Consider the following 16,262-nt stretch of genomic DNA (forward strand, 5'->3'; position numbering starts at 1 on the left):
AATGTGTGTGTGCCCTGCTGCTGAACCTGCCCCCGCGTCTGTACCCTGGTAAAGGTGACTGTCCTGTCCAATTACCAACCCCCTTCCCCCCCTTCAAACAGACTCTCCTCTAAAAGAACATGATGGAAACAGTAATTAACAGAAACATATTTTTTATTAGCAACTACACATGAAACTGGGGGATGAAACTGGGACGGGGGCTTGGGTGAGGCAGGAAGGAAAGGACTTATCAAATTTTGGGGAATGACAGCCTTCTGGTACTTGAGCAGTCTGCAGGGGTGGAGTGAGAGTTTTCACGGACTCTGCCGCCCCTCCTTCTTGGGACTTTGGGTGAGGGGGGTATGGGACTTTGTGGCGGGGGAGGGCAGTTAGAGATAGACTGCAGCGGGGCTCTGTCCTCCTGCCTCCGGTCCTGCAGAACATCCACAAGGCGCCGGAGCGTGTCCGTTTGCTCCCTCATTAGTCCAAGCAGCGTTTGAGTCGCCTGCTGGTCTTCCTGCCGCCACCTCTCCTCCCGTTCAATGTGTGATCGGTGGATTTGGGACAAGTTCTCCCTCCACTGGATCTGCTGGGCTGCCTGGGCTCGGGAGCAGACCATAAGTTCCGAGAACATATCCTCCCGTGTCCTCTTCTTCCTACGCCTAATCTGCGCTAGCCTCTGGGAGTGTGATGCCAGGGTAGGTCGGGAGACAGTCGAAGCTGTGGGATGGGAAAAAGGGAGTGAATTCCTCAGAAAGATAAATTTAGTTGTGAACAAAGAACATAGTCTTTCTCTGTGAACAAGACCATGCACAGCACCTATCACATGCGCACTCAGGACAAGGTCGAATTTTCGGCCTTCGCATTCAGTGCCTGGGGTCTTGCAGTGCAGATCAGACAAGCGGGGCAGGACAGTGGAATTTGTGTAGCAGGCCGACATGGTAAGCCGTAGACTTGTGGCTGCTTAAAACTTTAATAATAGCACTGGCCTCCTTTCACGTTCAAAGCAATGCCAGTCCCTGCTGCCAGCAATCCGGCAAGCATGAACTCTGCCCCTGTCCCACCCCCTCGCGGCTGTCCCAGGGAAAGATCCCTGTATGCTGCCCCTCTTCCGCCTCCACCGCGTGGCTGTAAACCGCCGGTTACAGTTCTGTAAAGGAACAGGCAAGCAGTCCCAATACTAACATTCCCCTACCTAATTCAAAGCAGGTCACCATGAGCGACATCATTCTGATGAGGATTTCAGAGACGGAGAAAGAAAGGATGCTTCAGGAAAGCATGCAAAGACCAGGGCCGTATGCCGCCATGCTCTGCAAGGCAATGATCCCGGAGTACTTGCTTGTCTCCTGGCGCGGAAACGTTTCGTACCACGGAGGACCCAATAAGGCCGCTCTCCCCAGGAACCTGATGCAAAGGCTTTCCAATTACCTCCAGGAGAGCTTCGTGGAGATGTCCCAGGAGGATTTCTGCTCTATCCCCGGACATATAGACCGGATTTTACTGTAGCTGCACTGGCAGGGACTAAACAGTAGAGCCCCTAGGGCAAACCAATCATGCTAAAGCGGACATTGTTAGATTTTTTTTCAGTAGTTGCACTGCCAAGGACTGAAACGTTAAGCGCCTAGGGCAAAGTAATCATGCAAAACCCATTGTTAATATTGTTAATATTCCTGTTCTGTTAAAAATAAATGTTTACATGTTTAAAACACTTACCGACTGATCCTTCCCCTGATTCTGTGTCCGGGTTAACGCCTGGGGACGGTTGGTAGGGGATCTCTGTAAGGGTGATGAAGAGATCCTGGCTGTCGGGGAAATCAGCGTTGTAAGCGCTGTCGACTGCCTCGTCCTCCTCATCTCCTTCCTCATCTTCCCCGTCCGCTAACATGTCCGAGGAACCGGCCGTCGACAATATCCCATCCTCAGAGTCCACGGTCAGTGGTGGGGTAGTAGTGGCGACCGCACCTAGGATGGAATGCAGTGCCTCGTAGAAACGGGATGTCTGGGGCTGGGATCCGGAGCGTCCGTTTGCCTCTTTGGTCTTCTGGTAGCCTTGTCTCAGCTCCTTGATTTTCACACGGCACTGCGTTGCATCCCGGCTGTATCCTCTCTCTCTGCCATGGCTTTTGAGATCTTCTCATAGATCTTTGCGTTCCGTCTTTTCGAGCGCAGCTCCGAAAGCACGGACTCATCGCCCCACACAGCGATCAGATCCAAGACTTCCCGATCAGTCCATGCTGGGGCCCTCTTTCTATTCTGGGATTGCATGGTCACCTCTGCTGGAGAGCTCTGCATCGTTGCCAGTGCTGCTGAGCTCGCCACGATGTCCAAACAGGAAATGAGATTCAAACTGCCCAGACAGGAAAAGGAGTTCAAATTTTCCCGGGGCTTTTCCTGTGTGGCTGGTCAGAGCATCCGAGCTTGGACTGCTGTCCAGAGCGTCAACAGAGTGGTGCACTGTGGGATAGCTCCCGGAGCTATTAGCGTCGAATTCCATCCACACCTAGCCTAATTCGACATGGCCATGTCGAATTTAGCGCTACTCCCGTCATTGGGGAGGAGTACAGAAGTCGAATTTAAGAGACCTCTATGTCGAACTAAATAGCTTCGTTGTGTGGACGGGTGCAGAGTTAATTCGATTTAACGCTGCTAAATTCGACAGAAACTCCTAGTGTAGACCAGGCCTTAGTCTTTAAGGTACCACCGGACTCCTTGTTAACCTTTCTTTGGTATCACTCTTTAATCATTCAGGCATTTCAGAGTAGCTTAAAAAAAAAAAAGGCACCCAGTCTATAAAATTATGTATCTTTTACTAAAAAGCAACAGAGGGTCCTGTGGCACCTTTAAGACTAACAGAAGTATTGGGAGCATAAGCTTTCGTGGGTAAGAACCTCACTTCTTCAGATGCAAGTGTGGTCTTTTACAGTATCTTTTACTGTGGTCAAAGAGAAAGGGAGCTGCTAGAAAAGCACTCTCTGAGTACCCCTCTGCTTTGGAGTGTGCTCCCCTATCTTAGTGACCTTCAGAAGACCTTACAAGGCTCCTCTTTTCTCTGGGGCTTTTGAAAACTGAAATGTTGCCAGAGAGATTATATTTGGGGGAGAATGGATGATTCTTCAGTGTGAATTTTCTTTTGCTTGGGGGCTAGCCATCTATTGTCACTGTCTTGTGGTGGTTCTTGGTGTTATGTCTTACCCTTTTAAATAGATGTCAGTAGAGCCTACAGCCGGGCTAAAGTGCCTTTTTAAGTTTTCCATAATATTTAATGAATATTTTTATCCTTGCATTTTGGGCACCCAATATTTACCAGTGAATGGATCACAGAAGTGTTTCCTCTGTATATCTTATTTTGTTAGCTTATTTAAAATGGTAAATGAAACAAAATACTAGGCTCCATCCTGCTGTCATTCACGCCATTGCAAATTGTAGTAATTTCAGGGACTGCAGTGGAGTGACTCTGGATTTACACCAGTTTAAATGACAGTAGAATTTGGCCTAGTGCAAGAAAGGTAGGCTTTGATGAGTGATCACATTTATTAGGTGCCCACAGAAATGTGGTTATACCCATTATATACTTGAGAAAGGTGGCAGTTTGACAACCCTAAAGATGGAAGTCTGGTTTATCCACAGAACAGGTACATCACAGGCAGCAGCCATATAACCTTCCTGTACACACCAGTGTGCCTCAACTCTGATTTGGAGGGACAACCTCTAAGGATGAAAGAGTAGCTTGAGTTTAATAACCCATTTAGTCCCTGGCCTCTCTGCTGAGATACCCACAAGGGTGCCAATTAATGCCAGTTGTTGGGGTTTCTTTTGGGACATAGATACTTGTCCATGGTAAAATGGACTAAGACCACGAAGTCATAACTAGTAACAACTTTACAGTAGGTCACTAACAACCTGGGTCCTATCCCATTGCCTTCTTGTATCTCAACTGTCCCTCCAGATAAGGTTAGAGAAGATGGAGATTGTAAGCTTTTTGGGGATAGGGACTGTCTTGCTGTATGTCTGTACAGCAACAAGCACAATAGGACTTCAATCCTGATTAGGGCCTTTGGATACTACCAGAATACAAATAACAATGATAGAGAGAAAATCTCTTCTTACCTTTGAGCAGGAATTGGACAGTGCTTTATGTTCTGGTTTACAAGGTGATTAACCAAGAAATATTAGCTATATGAATGATACTGATTTTACAGTTCAAGTATAGGAGCTCACAAGCCCACTGACAGCAATTCCGGGCTCCAGGGCAAAACAGTCAATGGGCTTGAGGTGCTGCCGGCTGCGCTGCTGGGTGTGCTCTTCCAGCACGGCCAGGGCTTCCACATGCCCGCCGGGCTGCCTTTGCTGCTGCCAGTACCACCCCGCATGCACCTAGGAGCCCTGCGGCCCGCCCGGGCGATTTAAAAGGGCCGGGACCCCCTGGGCCCTTTTAAATCGCCCAGGTCTCTGGGCAATTGTGCCCTTTGCCCCCGTCGGTGGGCTTGGGAGGTCAAATTCTGAAAACCTTATTGGGGCAAAATTCCCCTTGATTCCTGAGCCTGAACACCTGATTTAACAAAAGTTTTCCCTGATCTGGATTTGGCTCCCTATGTATTTCTTCTCATTTTGCACTTTCAGTCTAAATCTTTAAAAAAAAAATAAAAAAACTGCATTCTTAATACTGTGAACCTGAGTCTCTCTTACCCCAGTATAACTCCATTGACTTCAAAGAAATTGCTCCTGACTTCACTATTGATCAGATCAGAATCAGGCTTTGCATATCTACTATTGTGGGACATTCTGACCAAATGAAATTTGGACCAAAAATGTAAACAAAATATGAAAATTTTCATGATTTCCCCACCATTTCTGTTAACATCTTTATATATAATAAAAAAATCCATTTTGAAAAAATGATTAAATATTTAATATTGCTCAAATTTAATTGCAAAAACTAATTTAGCTGCATTGTTGTTGTATAACACCAAGGAGTCAATGCCATGTTTTTAGGCATGTATATTCAAGAATCTCAGTGAAATTAGATTTACTAGAATAATAGAAATGTATGGAAATCAAATTATAACTAGTTTCATTATCTGAAAACTATAACTTTGTTCCAAAGATAGGATGCAAAATGTACGAGGAAAAAATAAAGGTTGAACTAATAATTTTGGGGTAGGCGGTTTATCATAAATGATATGCAGGTAGCAAAGAGACAAATATTTTTCATTTCACTTTTCTGCAATGTTATTGATCTTTCATTTATGCAGTTTAAAACAAAGATGTAGAGCCAGACTATTATCAATACAGCTGATGGTACCCAACGGAAATTCCTTTAAAGCCTCAGACTGCTAGAAATACTCTGTTTAAGGCAGTGGTTCTCAAACTTGGGACGCCACTCATGTAGGGAAAGCCCCTGGCGGGCTGGGCTGGTTTGTTTACCTGCCGGGTCCGCAGGTTCGGCTGATCGCGGCTCCCACTGGCCGCAGTTCGCTGCTCCAGGCCAATGGGGGCTGTGGGAAGCGGCGGCCAGCAAATCCCTTGTCCGCCGCCACTTCCCACAGCCCCCATTGGCCTGGAGCAGCGAACCACAGCCAGTGGGAGCCGCGATCGGCCGAAGCTGCTGACGCGACAGGTAAACAAAGCGGCCCAGCCCGCCTGGGGCCCCAGTTTGAGAACCACTGGTTTAAGGCAACACAATTGAGATTTTATGCACGCTAGTCAGGAAATTCAAAGTTAAAGGTCCCCAAGCAACTGTAACTCAGCCCTTTCGTGCAGGGAGCCTCTTCTGTTGCATTATCTGATGATAATTTTGCTGAGTTTAATATGTGTTTGTAATGTGGCCAAGTTATGGTTACTGTGGGAACCATAACTTTAAATGTCCTGCCTATTATACAGATAAAATGTCAGTTGTAATGTGGCATTAATGTAGTTTTTTAAATGCAATTTATTTTTTGAAAATTAAAAAAGAAAAACGGAGTGATTAAGTTTTGAAGTATAAATACATTTGCATTTATTCAGTGTATCAATGTCTGTATGACTGAAAGGTGCCTGTGGCAGGAGCTAGCCTTTTTGTTATGTTTGTACAGTGCTTAACACAACAGGGCCCTGATTGTGCCTCTATGCTCCATCAACATGCAAATAATAAATAATGATGACAGCACTTGAGGACTGATTTCTGGGCTCTGTGTGTGTGTATGAGAGATTGAATTCTGGTCCGTGTGTGTCAGTGTGTGTTTGGGAGAGGGATATCATCCTTCTTGGCATTATTCTATGCTGAAATTCTGACCAATGTGATCATCCTGTGTGAAACCAGTACAGCTGCCCTCTCATGTTATGCCTCCTAAGAGCAGAAGAAATCTGAGCAGGGACCTGTACCAGTGGCCATAGTGTTATCAAGGGGGTCCTGACCCAGATGTCCACTTTTACCCCTACAGATAGCCCATCCTTGGCTCAATGCATGGAGTCAGAAACAGCGGAAGCCCCCTAAAAGTGTGTGCGGGGGACCCCACCAGTGCCTGAACTATGGTCCCTCCCCCACGCTGCCCCTTCCCCCCCAAGGCCCTGCCCCTACACCGCCCCTTCTCCTGAGGCCCTTCTTCCCAAGCCCCTGCCCCTGCATTGCCTTTTTCCCCAAGGCCCCACTCCCCCCAGCACTCGCCCTTATGGCTGGTAAAAAGTGAAGGGGCCATGGACCCCTGGCCCCCCCGTTCCAGCGCCCCTGCATGGAGTACTCATAAGGTGTCTACACTGCACACCACTGGCAGCGGCATGTAAGGTACATGTAGCTACCTGCCTCAGTGAAAGCAGGCTGTGTCCACATTGCAATGTGTAGCTACATGTGGCCGCTGGGAAAGTCTCTGGCAGGGAGGAGGCAGCAGGGAAAGGCTCCATAAGCAGGGAGCTGCCAGCACCTTTTCCCATTGCCTTCCCTCTGCTAGAGTCTTTCCCAGCTGTGGGAGTCTTTTCTTGTGGTGGAGAAAGGCTGAGCCCACCCATGGAGCCTTTCCCCACTGCAGGGGAGCTGCTGGAGCCTTTCCCCTCTGCCTACCCCCTGCCAGAGACTTTCCCTGCTGCCGGATCCCGGAAAAGGTTCTGCCAGCAGACAGGCAGCGAGATGCTACACTGCTAAAAACAGCAGTGTAGACGGGGGGAGGTACTGCTTGGGTGCATAGAGAGCTGTGTAAGGTACATACTCTAGGGTGCTATTTATACATTGCACACCCCCAAGCACAGGTAAGTGCTCTATACACGGTCGTAAGATTTGTGCAGTGTCGACTTGCCCATTAAACACCTGTTGTTGCAAACTATAGGGTTTGGAGGAGTCAAGCTTTGGCTGCAGAAGTTGCACCCTGACCTCCCCCCCCCCCCCCCCCCGTGCCACCTCTTTTCCCATATGCACAGAAGGGCCAGGCAGCATTTTATTCAATTATTATAGAAAATGGCACAGAACGTGTTTTCTTTTTTTCCCCCATCTCCTTGACAAACTTTGTCTCAGTCAATCTTTTTTAACTTGGTAAAACATGTTTCCCTTGTGAAGAGTTATGTACATCAGTGGTTCTCAAACTAGGGCCACCGCTTCTTCAGGGAAAGCCCCTGGCGGGCTGGGCCAGTTTGTTTACCTGCCGCGTGGATGCGGCAGGTAAACAAACCGGCCCGGCCCGCCAGGGGCTTTCCCTGAATGAGCGGCGGCCCTAGTTTGAGAACCACTGATGTACATCACATGCCAAGTTTGAAGTTTTAAAATATAAATGGCGGAGTTATTTGAATTTCTAAGATTTTAATTTGATTTCTTCTTTTCCTCTCCCCAGGTTTAGAGATCTCCAAACTAAAATACACAATGAGATAGTACAAAGATTTCCCCATTAAAAATAACTATGCCTTTGGTTTGAGAAGGTGAATTAGAAATTTCAACCTGAAGTGTCACTTCCTTACCCCTTATCTCTAGTATGCTGTTGCTTCTGCTCTTTTTTTTAAGCACCTGGAATTGGGACTGTGACAAAAAAAGTCTTATCAATAAGTATAGCATCGCTAACACAGTGTTGGAATGCAGAGTGGTAATTCACTACATTTGTGGAAGTGTAACAATTCCTCAGGCTAGGTCTACACTACCCGCCTGAATCGGCGGGTAGAAATCGACCTCTCGGGGATCGATTTATCGCGTCCCGTTGGGACGCGACAATCGATCCCCGAATCGACGGTCTTACTCCACCAGCGAAGGTAGGAGTAAGCGCCGTCGACAGGAAGCCGCAAAGGTCGATTTTGCCACCGTCCCTACAGCGGGGTAAATGGGCTGCGATACGTCGAATTCAGCTACGCTATTCGCGTAGCTGAATTTGCGTATCTTAAATCGACCCCCCCCTGTAGTGAAGACGTAGCCTCAGTCTCTATCCATCCCCCGCCCCCACCCACAGTCATCAGCAAGGTTTTAACCAGGAATATTCATCACTGAAAGCATGGGCCTCTAGCATTTGAGCAAAAGGGCTAATTCCAATAGTTGGAAGAACTAGAAGGCTCTTCTTTTCTGTGTGGACCAGCCACCAGAGAGTAAAGATAGCAATATACCATGTAACATGTTTGCGTTATGGTTGTGTTAGGCCTGATCCACACACAGCTAGTGCCAATGCAAGTCTGTCAATTATAGTTATTCTGATACAGCCACTAGTGTGGATGCAGTTATATCAGTGTAAAGGTGTCTTGTATTAGCGTAGCTTATACCTCTTCCTACTTGGGAATAAACTATGCTGGTATAAATACATTTATACCTGTATAACTGGGTTCATATTAGAAGGGTTGTACCACTTTAACTATGCCAGTGTAGCTAAAGTGGTACAACTTTTATGTGTAGATGAGGCCTTATAAGCAGAGTTTGTGGTAAAATGGGAGAGCAGTACACAGCGAGGGTCTTTCAAGTGTCTGAGTCCCTTCATCTCCTACTGGCACCGATAGGAAGTTAGGAGTAATTCAGCCCTTCCCATGTTCAGGGCCCAAATGAATGCTTTGTGCAAAGGATATCTGTACTATGAACCTCGCACTTGAAATTGGCTCATCTTTCCAAACCCTACCTCCATGCCAATGAAGATTTATTTGACAGACACTTTTGCAGAAGCACTGATTTGTCAACCTGTTTTTAATGCTACATTTAAGCATGCATAGTTGTTTAGATTTTTGGTTTACTGCCTGCCCCCTCCCACTCCTGAAAAGGCAGAGAGCTGTTTAGTTTTAAGGGCATCTATATGTTTGATACATATTGCATGGAGTATTAAGACCTGAGAATATTTGTTGTGGTAGGTGAGGGGAATCCCAATATTTCTTTTGCTTATTTTATTTTTAACAGCATCCATGTGAAGGGATAGATCTGGAATCTTCAATGTCCTCTCAACTTTTTGATGAACAAATTGTAAGTTTATGTGTTTGAAATGTTTTGAATCCCAAGCAGACTATCTGGGAAAATGGGGGTTAAATTTAGATTTGGGTTCAGCTCCTTACAGATACAGGGAATACTGTACACCTGAATCTTCAACTTCCTTAAAATGTTTTGTGGTGTTTGTTTTTTTTGGTGTGTGGGTGAGGGGAAGTGGTGTGAGACAATCACATATCAAAAGAACTAAGGTACTCTAGAAAACAACATCATTTTCAAATGAGATTTCACATACAAGCTGCCACATTTTTCAAATACCTTTCAAAAGAAAGGGTTGGATAAAAAAGAGCCTTCCAACTGTATTGCTTAGAGAAAAATCTGATCCTAACAAATTGCTTCATTTGGAGAAATGTGCTGCAAAAAGCATCAGGGTATGTATTCAACTACTTGGAAGATATAGGAAAAACTTGGAGTGGATTTTGGGACTGAGGGATATTATTTGAATATGGGGGTAGAGCCATTGCAATGTTTATATGGGCTCGAGCTTTTATTATTCAATTCACCTTTCATCATCCTCCAGGTAGTCTAAATCAGTGGTTCTCAAAGCTGGTCCACCGTTTGTTCAGGGAAAGCCCCTGGCGGGCCGGGCCGGTTTGTTTACCTGCCACGTCCGCAGGTTCGGCCGATCGCGGCTCCCACTGGCCACGGTTCACCACTCCAGGCCAATGGGGGCTGCGGGAAGCGGCGACCAGTACGTCCCTCGGCCTGCGCTGCTTCCCGCAGCCCCCATTGGCCTGGAGCGGCGAACCGCGGCCACTGGGAGCTGCGATCGGCCGAACTTGCAGACGGGGCAGGTAAACAAACCGCCCCGGCCCGCCAGGAGCTTTCCCTGCACAAGCGGCGGACCGGCTTTGAGAACCACTGGTCTAAATCAGACTGGGTATGACACATGCTGGCCATGTTAAAAAGGCATTGTTAACGTACATTGTTAACGTGTATTTGCAAAATTTGGATCCAACTCTGGGACTTTTATCATTAACATCCTGAACTCCATTATCTTCCTCCATAATAGTGATATAAATCAGATGTTTTATCTGAAGATGCAGCCGGGATGATGATAATGGTTTATATTATGGCAACAGCTAGAGTTCCCAACCAAGATTGTGATAAATTGTGATAAATGCTGCACAAACACATAGGGAAGGACTGTAAAATATTAGATATCTTTATGAAAGTTGTCCAGAAAAATGTTATACATTGGAAATGAACATATCTGAGTGGAGATGAATGTAAAAAGTACAAGAAGGTAGCAGGAAAAGAACATAATTTTATGTTACTCTGGTTTGGAAATCTTAATAGAAATAACCAGTGTACAATGCATATCTACAGTATTATTTGTCATTCTCACTTATGGCCCATCCCTTATATTACCCCTTTTCTATCTCTTGTGAATGTGTGTGATGTTGTTCTGATTACCATTATTTGTATTATGTGTTTGTTATGACTACTACTAAAGCTGGCTGAAATTCAGGATTTCTAGTTCATAGGAATTTTCAGTATTTCGAAATTTCCTGCAGACCAGAAATTCCAAAAGAATTTGAGTTCGGAAGCTCAGAAACATGTTGTTTCAAAATGAATTATGCTCCCAGACCAAGGCAGCGACTATCTGAAATTGACAAGAAATAATTGCTCTGCTGCTGAGGCAGCCTGCATGGCAGGGCTGCTTTGGAGCTGTGGACACTAGAAGCCCCAAGGTCCTCAGCAGGCTGCCGGGAAACCAGACAGGTTTCTTTTGGAACTCTGCCTGTGATTTCATAAAAGTTCATCAAACTCAAGATGTGTCGGAAAATAATGTCAGCGTTTTCCAATAAAGCTCTGTTTTGTTGGAAATTCCCGACCAACTCTATTTACGATTGAAATGAAGAAAATAGGTAATTCTGACACAGACTTTAAAACAAAGCCTTTGAAAGTCAGCTTGTGTGTGTGTGTGTGTGAGTGCGTGTGCACGTGCCAAGACCTGCGTAACCCGGATTCCCCCTTGCATACGGAGAGGAAATGAGGCCTGTGAATTTCAAGTCACTCCAGAAACAGAAAGCATGTTTTTGTGTGTGAGCTGAGCTGTATAGATGGTGAAACTGATGACTGACTTCTTTGCCTTGCCACAGGCTCTTGAGGAAGGAAATGACTGTTTGAGCAGCTTGCCCAGCTCCTTTGCTTACCTACTGACAATACACCTGAAAGAAGGCCGGAACCTGGTCATTAGGGATCGCTGCGGTGAGTCTTCCTTTTGATGTACAGCAGATAACTCCTTTTAAAAAAAAACAAGAATAAGCTATGGGCCTGATTCTCCCTTCACTTTCTTTTCACACCAATCTAACTTAATTGGCTTCTCACTTACTCTGGTGTCAATCAGAGGAGAATCAGGAACTACTTCTGTCTGCCAGCCTGCCAGTCAGAATGTTACATTTCCTGTCATATAATCATCCTAGGTACACAAGGGAGGGGATGGGAAGATATATATTGCTGCTTTTCCCAGGTTTGAGAATTACACACTTTGCAATGTGACTTTGTAAAGCACATGCTTTCCTCATACTTCTGGCAAAAGACCCAGTTCAATTCTAGTTTACTTAAAGGAAACCAAAGGATGTTTTGAAATCCAGTGGGTGGTAGTGAAGGGGAAGACAAACAGCTTTGTGACTTCAATGACAGTGTCTGAAATGTGTGTTTTATAGGGAGGAAGTTAGTAAAGATCTCAGAACTTGAGGGCTGCAGTGTAGAGAGGGTTCCCTTCTGAGGGTAGGGATTATGTCGTTTCTCCTAATAAGGCCTGGGGTATATGTTTTATGGCTTAGTGAAAGGAAGGTCAGAAAGACATTGAGGAAATGAGTTAATCAGTGGGACATTATTCAAATATTATGGAAAGTGTTTGGCATTTGGGTCTCTGCTGGCTTGAGAGAGTAGCACATAGTCATTGACTGTATGCAGGAGTATTTCATTTAAGAACTTAGACGTGGGTCTCTTTGCCTCTCCAGAAATATAATTATTAGTGTTAATTATAACACTCTGTCCATGGAGAAAACTCGGAATACTTTTACATTGCAAACATATAAGCACTTTCTCTCTTGAAACTGAGCAATAAGGCACAGAGTATACATGAGTAACAGGATAAGCATGGACCTGTTTTACAGATTTATTCACTTTCTTATAATGGGCCCTGGGTTGTTATTGGGCTCCTTTCTGATTACTAGATACATTATTTTTTCTACACTATATTTTACTGTCCTAGCCAGAGGGTAAGCTCCTTGCCAGGGACTGCTATCTTTCTCTGGCCAGCTCCTAACATTCTGAAGACACTAATAAATAGATGTTATGTAGTCTAAATCCTTTACTTTTTAAACAGAACTGCTCTTTGTTGAAGTGTTTTCTGACAGTGCAGCATGTCACCAGGTTCACTAGAAACCATATGTGTCAGAACAAGTCTTGCTGCTGGATGGTTCTGTGGAAAGGATTCTACTTGCTACAAACGAGCAACTTGGGCAGAGGAATGTTTCCCGAGAAGAAAGAAGGCACTCTATCTCACATTGTGTTTGCTGTGTCTTAGCGAGGCATCGCACAACTCAGCTCAGTGTAACGTGACAACACAAAGACAATCCAGGGCAGGATGGATTTTTGTTGGTTTGCTGTCATGTTGTATACCAAATCCTCAACTTGTTTAGAGAGGGCGTGCCTGGGGAGATGTGCAATCCACTAAAATTCCTCCTGTATTTGCATACAGAGAAGTACAAAACTTGGGTGTCTGCCAATCTGGCCATCTGTTCTCCCATTGCTATAATATCTATACACAAACCCTCGACTTTAAAAGCACAGTTATGCTCAGACTTTTGCCATTATGATGCTTTTTGACTCATGGATTTTTCTTCATGAGAAACTTAGCTGGACTAATCTGCAGCCATCAGTGTTGGGGTAAGAGATAGGTTTTGCAATGTATTCTTAAAGGTGGAAAGTCCTGGGCTCATCCTACCCTCCAGCAATAGGGGAATTTAACAGATAAAGGCCTGACGCCAAGAGTGCCCTGCCACTGAGAGTCTGACTGGGGATCTGTCAGCCCATAAAGTCTTGGTAGGATGCTGTGTCATTGGAGTTGCAAAGAGGCAGTCCCTGAAATAGCTATGACCTACTCTAAGATCCTGAAGGAGCTCTAGTAATTGATAAGGAGCCAGTGTATGGCATGGTGTATTTTATGATGTGCTCCCACTGGCCTTTTTTACCTAGAAGATGGGTTGCGCTGCCCCATGCTGTACGTACATGCTTCTGTCTAGGTAAAAGAAGGCAACCTATTAAATTAGACAGAGTAAATATTCAGGGTCATTCCGCTTTTATTGGCAAAGAATACAATGTAAGTTACTGGGCACCTGAAAATGTCCACTTAGGAAATGGATCAGTCTGAATGTGAAATCATTAAATGTCTAAAAAACCAATGTAATAAACTTCAGCCAGTTTGGTTATATTGGGATGGATGGGGGGAGCTTCAAAAAGATTTCAATGTATTTATTACTCCTCAGGCTTTTCTGATTGCTCTGGCAAAGATTTCAAGTTACCTCCCTGTGCATGTGGAAAAGCTTATTTGCATGTGCGTAGATAGGGGTTCATATCTGCACATCGATCACTGGAGGTTTCCCTTCTAAGAGACCTCCTGAAAATGTGAAGCTTTCAGATTTATTTATTATTTTTCCCCCCTCCTCCCCCCGAGTGCCAATTGATGCTCCTGAAAAGTTTGCGAACAAGAAATCTACCCAGCTAACCAAGCAGTGCTGTTAAACACAGCCATCAGATGGGTTTAAAACCCACAACCCTAGTTGCTTTACTCATGTGGTGGCATATTTGCTATAAGCAAATTAGTATTTTGGTTCTCTAGGTCTTCTGGGACTCTAGTTAGCAGGGTTGCTGCATTTCATTGGGATTTTACATTGTTTGTTGGCCTGAAAATGCTCTTAACTTACTAAAAAAGTGCAGATCAGCATCATCTAGCAAACTGCTGCAATGTTGTGCTGTATAGCAGTCACGGTGGAGAGTATGTCAGAGGCATTCATATGTTAAGAATACCCAGTATCAATGTACCACTAAGGAAGTGGTTCTCAAACTGGAGCCGCCGCTTGTTCAGGGAAAGCCCCTGGTGGGCCGGGCTGGTTTGTTTACCTGCCGGGTCCACAGGTTCGGCCGATTGCGGCTCCCACTGGCCGCGGTTCGCCGCTCCAGGCCAATGGGGGCTGCGGGAAGCGGCGGCCAGCAAATCCCTTGTCCCGCGCTGCTTCCCGCAGCCCCCATTGGCCTGGAGCGGTGAACTGCGGCCAGTGGGAGCCGCGATCGGCCAAACCTGCAGACGCGGCAGGTAAACAAATTGGCCCGGCCCACCAGGGGCTTGCCCTGAACAAGCGGCAGCCCCAGTTTGAGAACCACTGCACTAAAGGGTTTGCTCATATTTGAGAACCTATTGCAGATCTAGGGGAAAATTCCTTTCCAGTCACACAAGATGAGCTTCAGTCTAAGATTTCTTGTCTGTTACTATTCTCTCTCATATGACCAGCCCTGTGTATGTCATATGCAGAATACCCAAGATATATAAAGCTGTTAATATTAAATCAGTAAGGCTTGAAAGAGTTGGTATGGCCTAATTTCAATCAATTTTAGTTTAACACGTTTTATAGTATTCTTGTCCTAAAGCCTAGAGAATATTATTTAAGAAGCTCACACACATTTAAAAAGTTATTTGTCAACCTAGGTCTATTTTGGTAACCGTATTCTTTGACTGATCTCCACTTTAATTTGTTAATATTTGTTCATATTGAGGAAACATGATTCAAGATGCACAGTACAACTCTGTACAAAAATTGCCACTTATATGGGGAAAAACCCTATGATCTTTATTTACAGACTGATCATCCACAAGCTCTTTAAATGGATAAATATGTCATGGACTGTGATAGAATATGTTATATCTAGACATGAAAAACTGTGTTAGTGGTGCCCTCTTGTGGTCATTTTAAATGCTGCAATACACTTCAGGAAGAATGAAATTATAGTACAGTGCTGGGCACTTCCCTAGAACTCTTCCATGGTGGAACTCCAAGCACTTTAGAAATATTAACTAATTAACCTGCTCAGTCCCTCCAATTGCGTTCCACTACTTAAACAGCATCTGCATTCCACTCCAGAAGTGGTGCAGTTAACAGTGTACACGAGTGCTACAGAAGAAGTTAGGGCAAGAAATGAAGAAGAACATGTTAATTGATTGATATTCCAGGGGACAGATGAGGATAAGAACGGCCATACTGGGTCAGACCAAAGGTCCATCGAGCCCAGTATCCTGTCTTCTGATAGTGGCTAATGCCACGTGCCCCAGAGGGAATGAACAGAACAGGTAATCATGAAGTGATCTATTCCCTGTCGCTCATTCCCAGCTTCTGGCAAACAGAGGCTAGTGACACCATCCCTGCCCATCCTGGCTAATAGCCATCGATGGACTTATCCTCCATGAACTTACCTAGTTCTTTTTTGAACCCTGTTATAGTCTCGGCCTTCACAACATTCTCCGGCAAGGAGTTCCACAGGTCAACTGTGCGTTGTGTGGAAAAAAATACTTCCTTTTGTTTGTTTTAAACCTGCTGCCTATTAATTTCATTTGGTGACCCCTAGTTCTTGTGTTATGAGAAGGAGTAAATAACACTTCCTTATTTACTTTCTCCACACCAGTCATGATTTTATAGACCTCTATCATATTCCCCCTTAGTTGTTTCTTTTCCAAGCTGAAAAGTCCCAGTCTTATTAATCGCTCCTCATACGGAAGCTGTTCCATACCCCTAATCATTTTTGTTGCACATTTCTGAACTTTTTCCAATTCCAATATATCTTTTTTGAGATGGGGCGACCACATCTGCATGCG

The 16,262-nt window shown here is 45.0% G+C and overlaps 1 protein-coding gene across 5 annotated transcripts in view; it reads left to right on the forward strand.

Moving 5' to 3' along the window:
- The window catches only part of MCTP2 (multiple C2 and transmembrane domain containing 2), a 142,476-nt gene that overhangs the window by 12,111 nt on the left and 114,103 nt on the right, over positions 1 to 16,262 (forward strand). For all 5 annotated transcript variants that reach the window (XM_065411604.1, XM_065411605.1, XM_065411606.1 and 2 more), the window contains 2 exons: positions 9,299 to 9,361; positions 11,488 to 11,596. In XM_065411604.1, coding sequence (XP_065267676.1) covers positions 9,299 to 9,361; positions 11,488 to 11,596 — 172 coding nt within the window. The remainder of the gene's footprint in view (positions 1 to 9,298; positions 9,362 to 11,487; positions 11,597 to 16,262) is intronic.

Source organism: Emys orbicularis, chromosome 10 (assembly GCF_028017835.1).
Source record: "Emys orbicularis isolate rEmyOrb1 chromosome 10, rEmyOrb1.hap1, whole genome shotgun sequence".
NCBI lineage: Eukaryota > Metazoa > Chordata > Testudines > Emydidae > Emys > Emys orbicularis.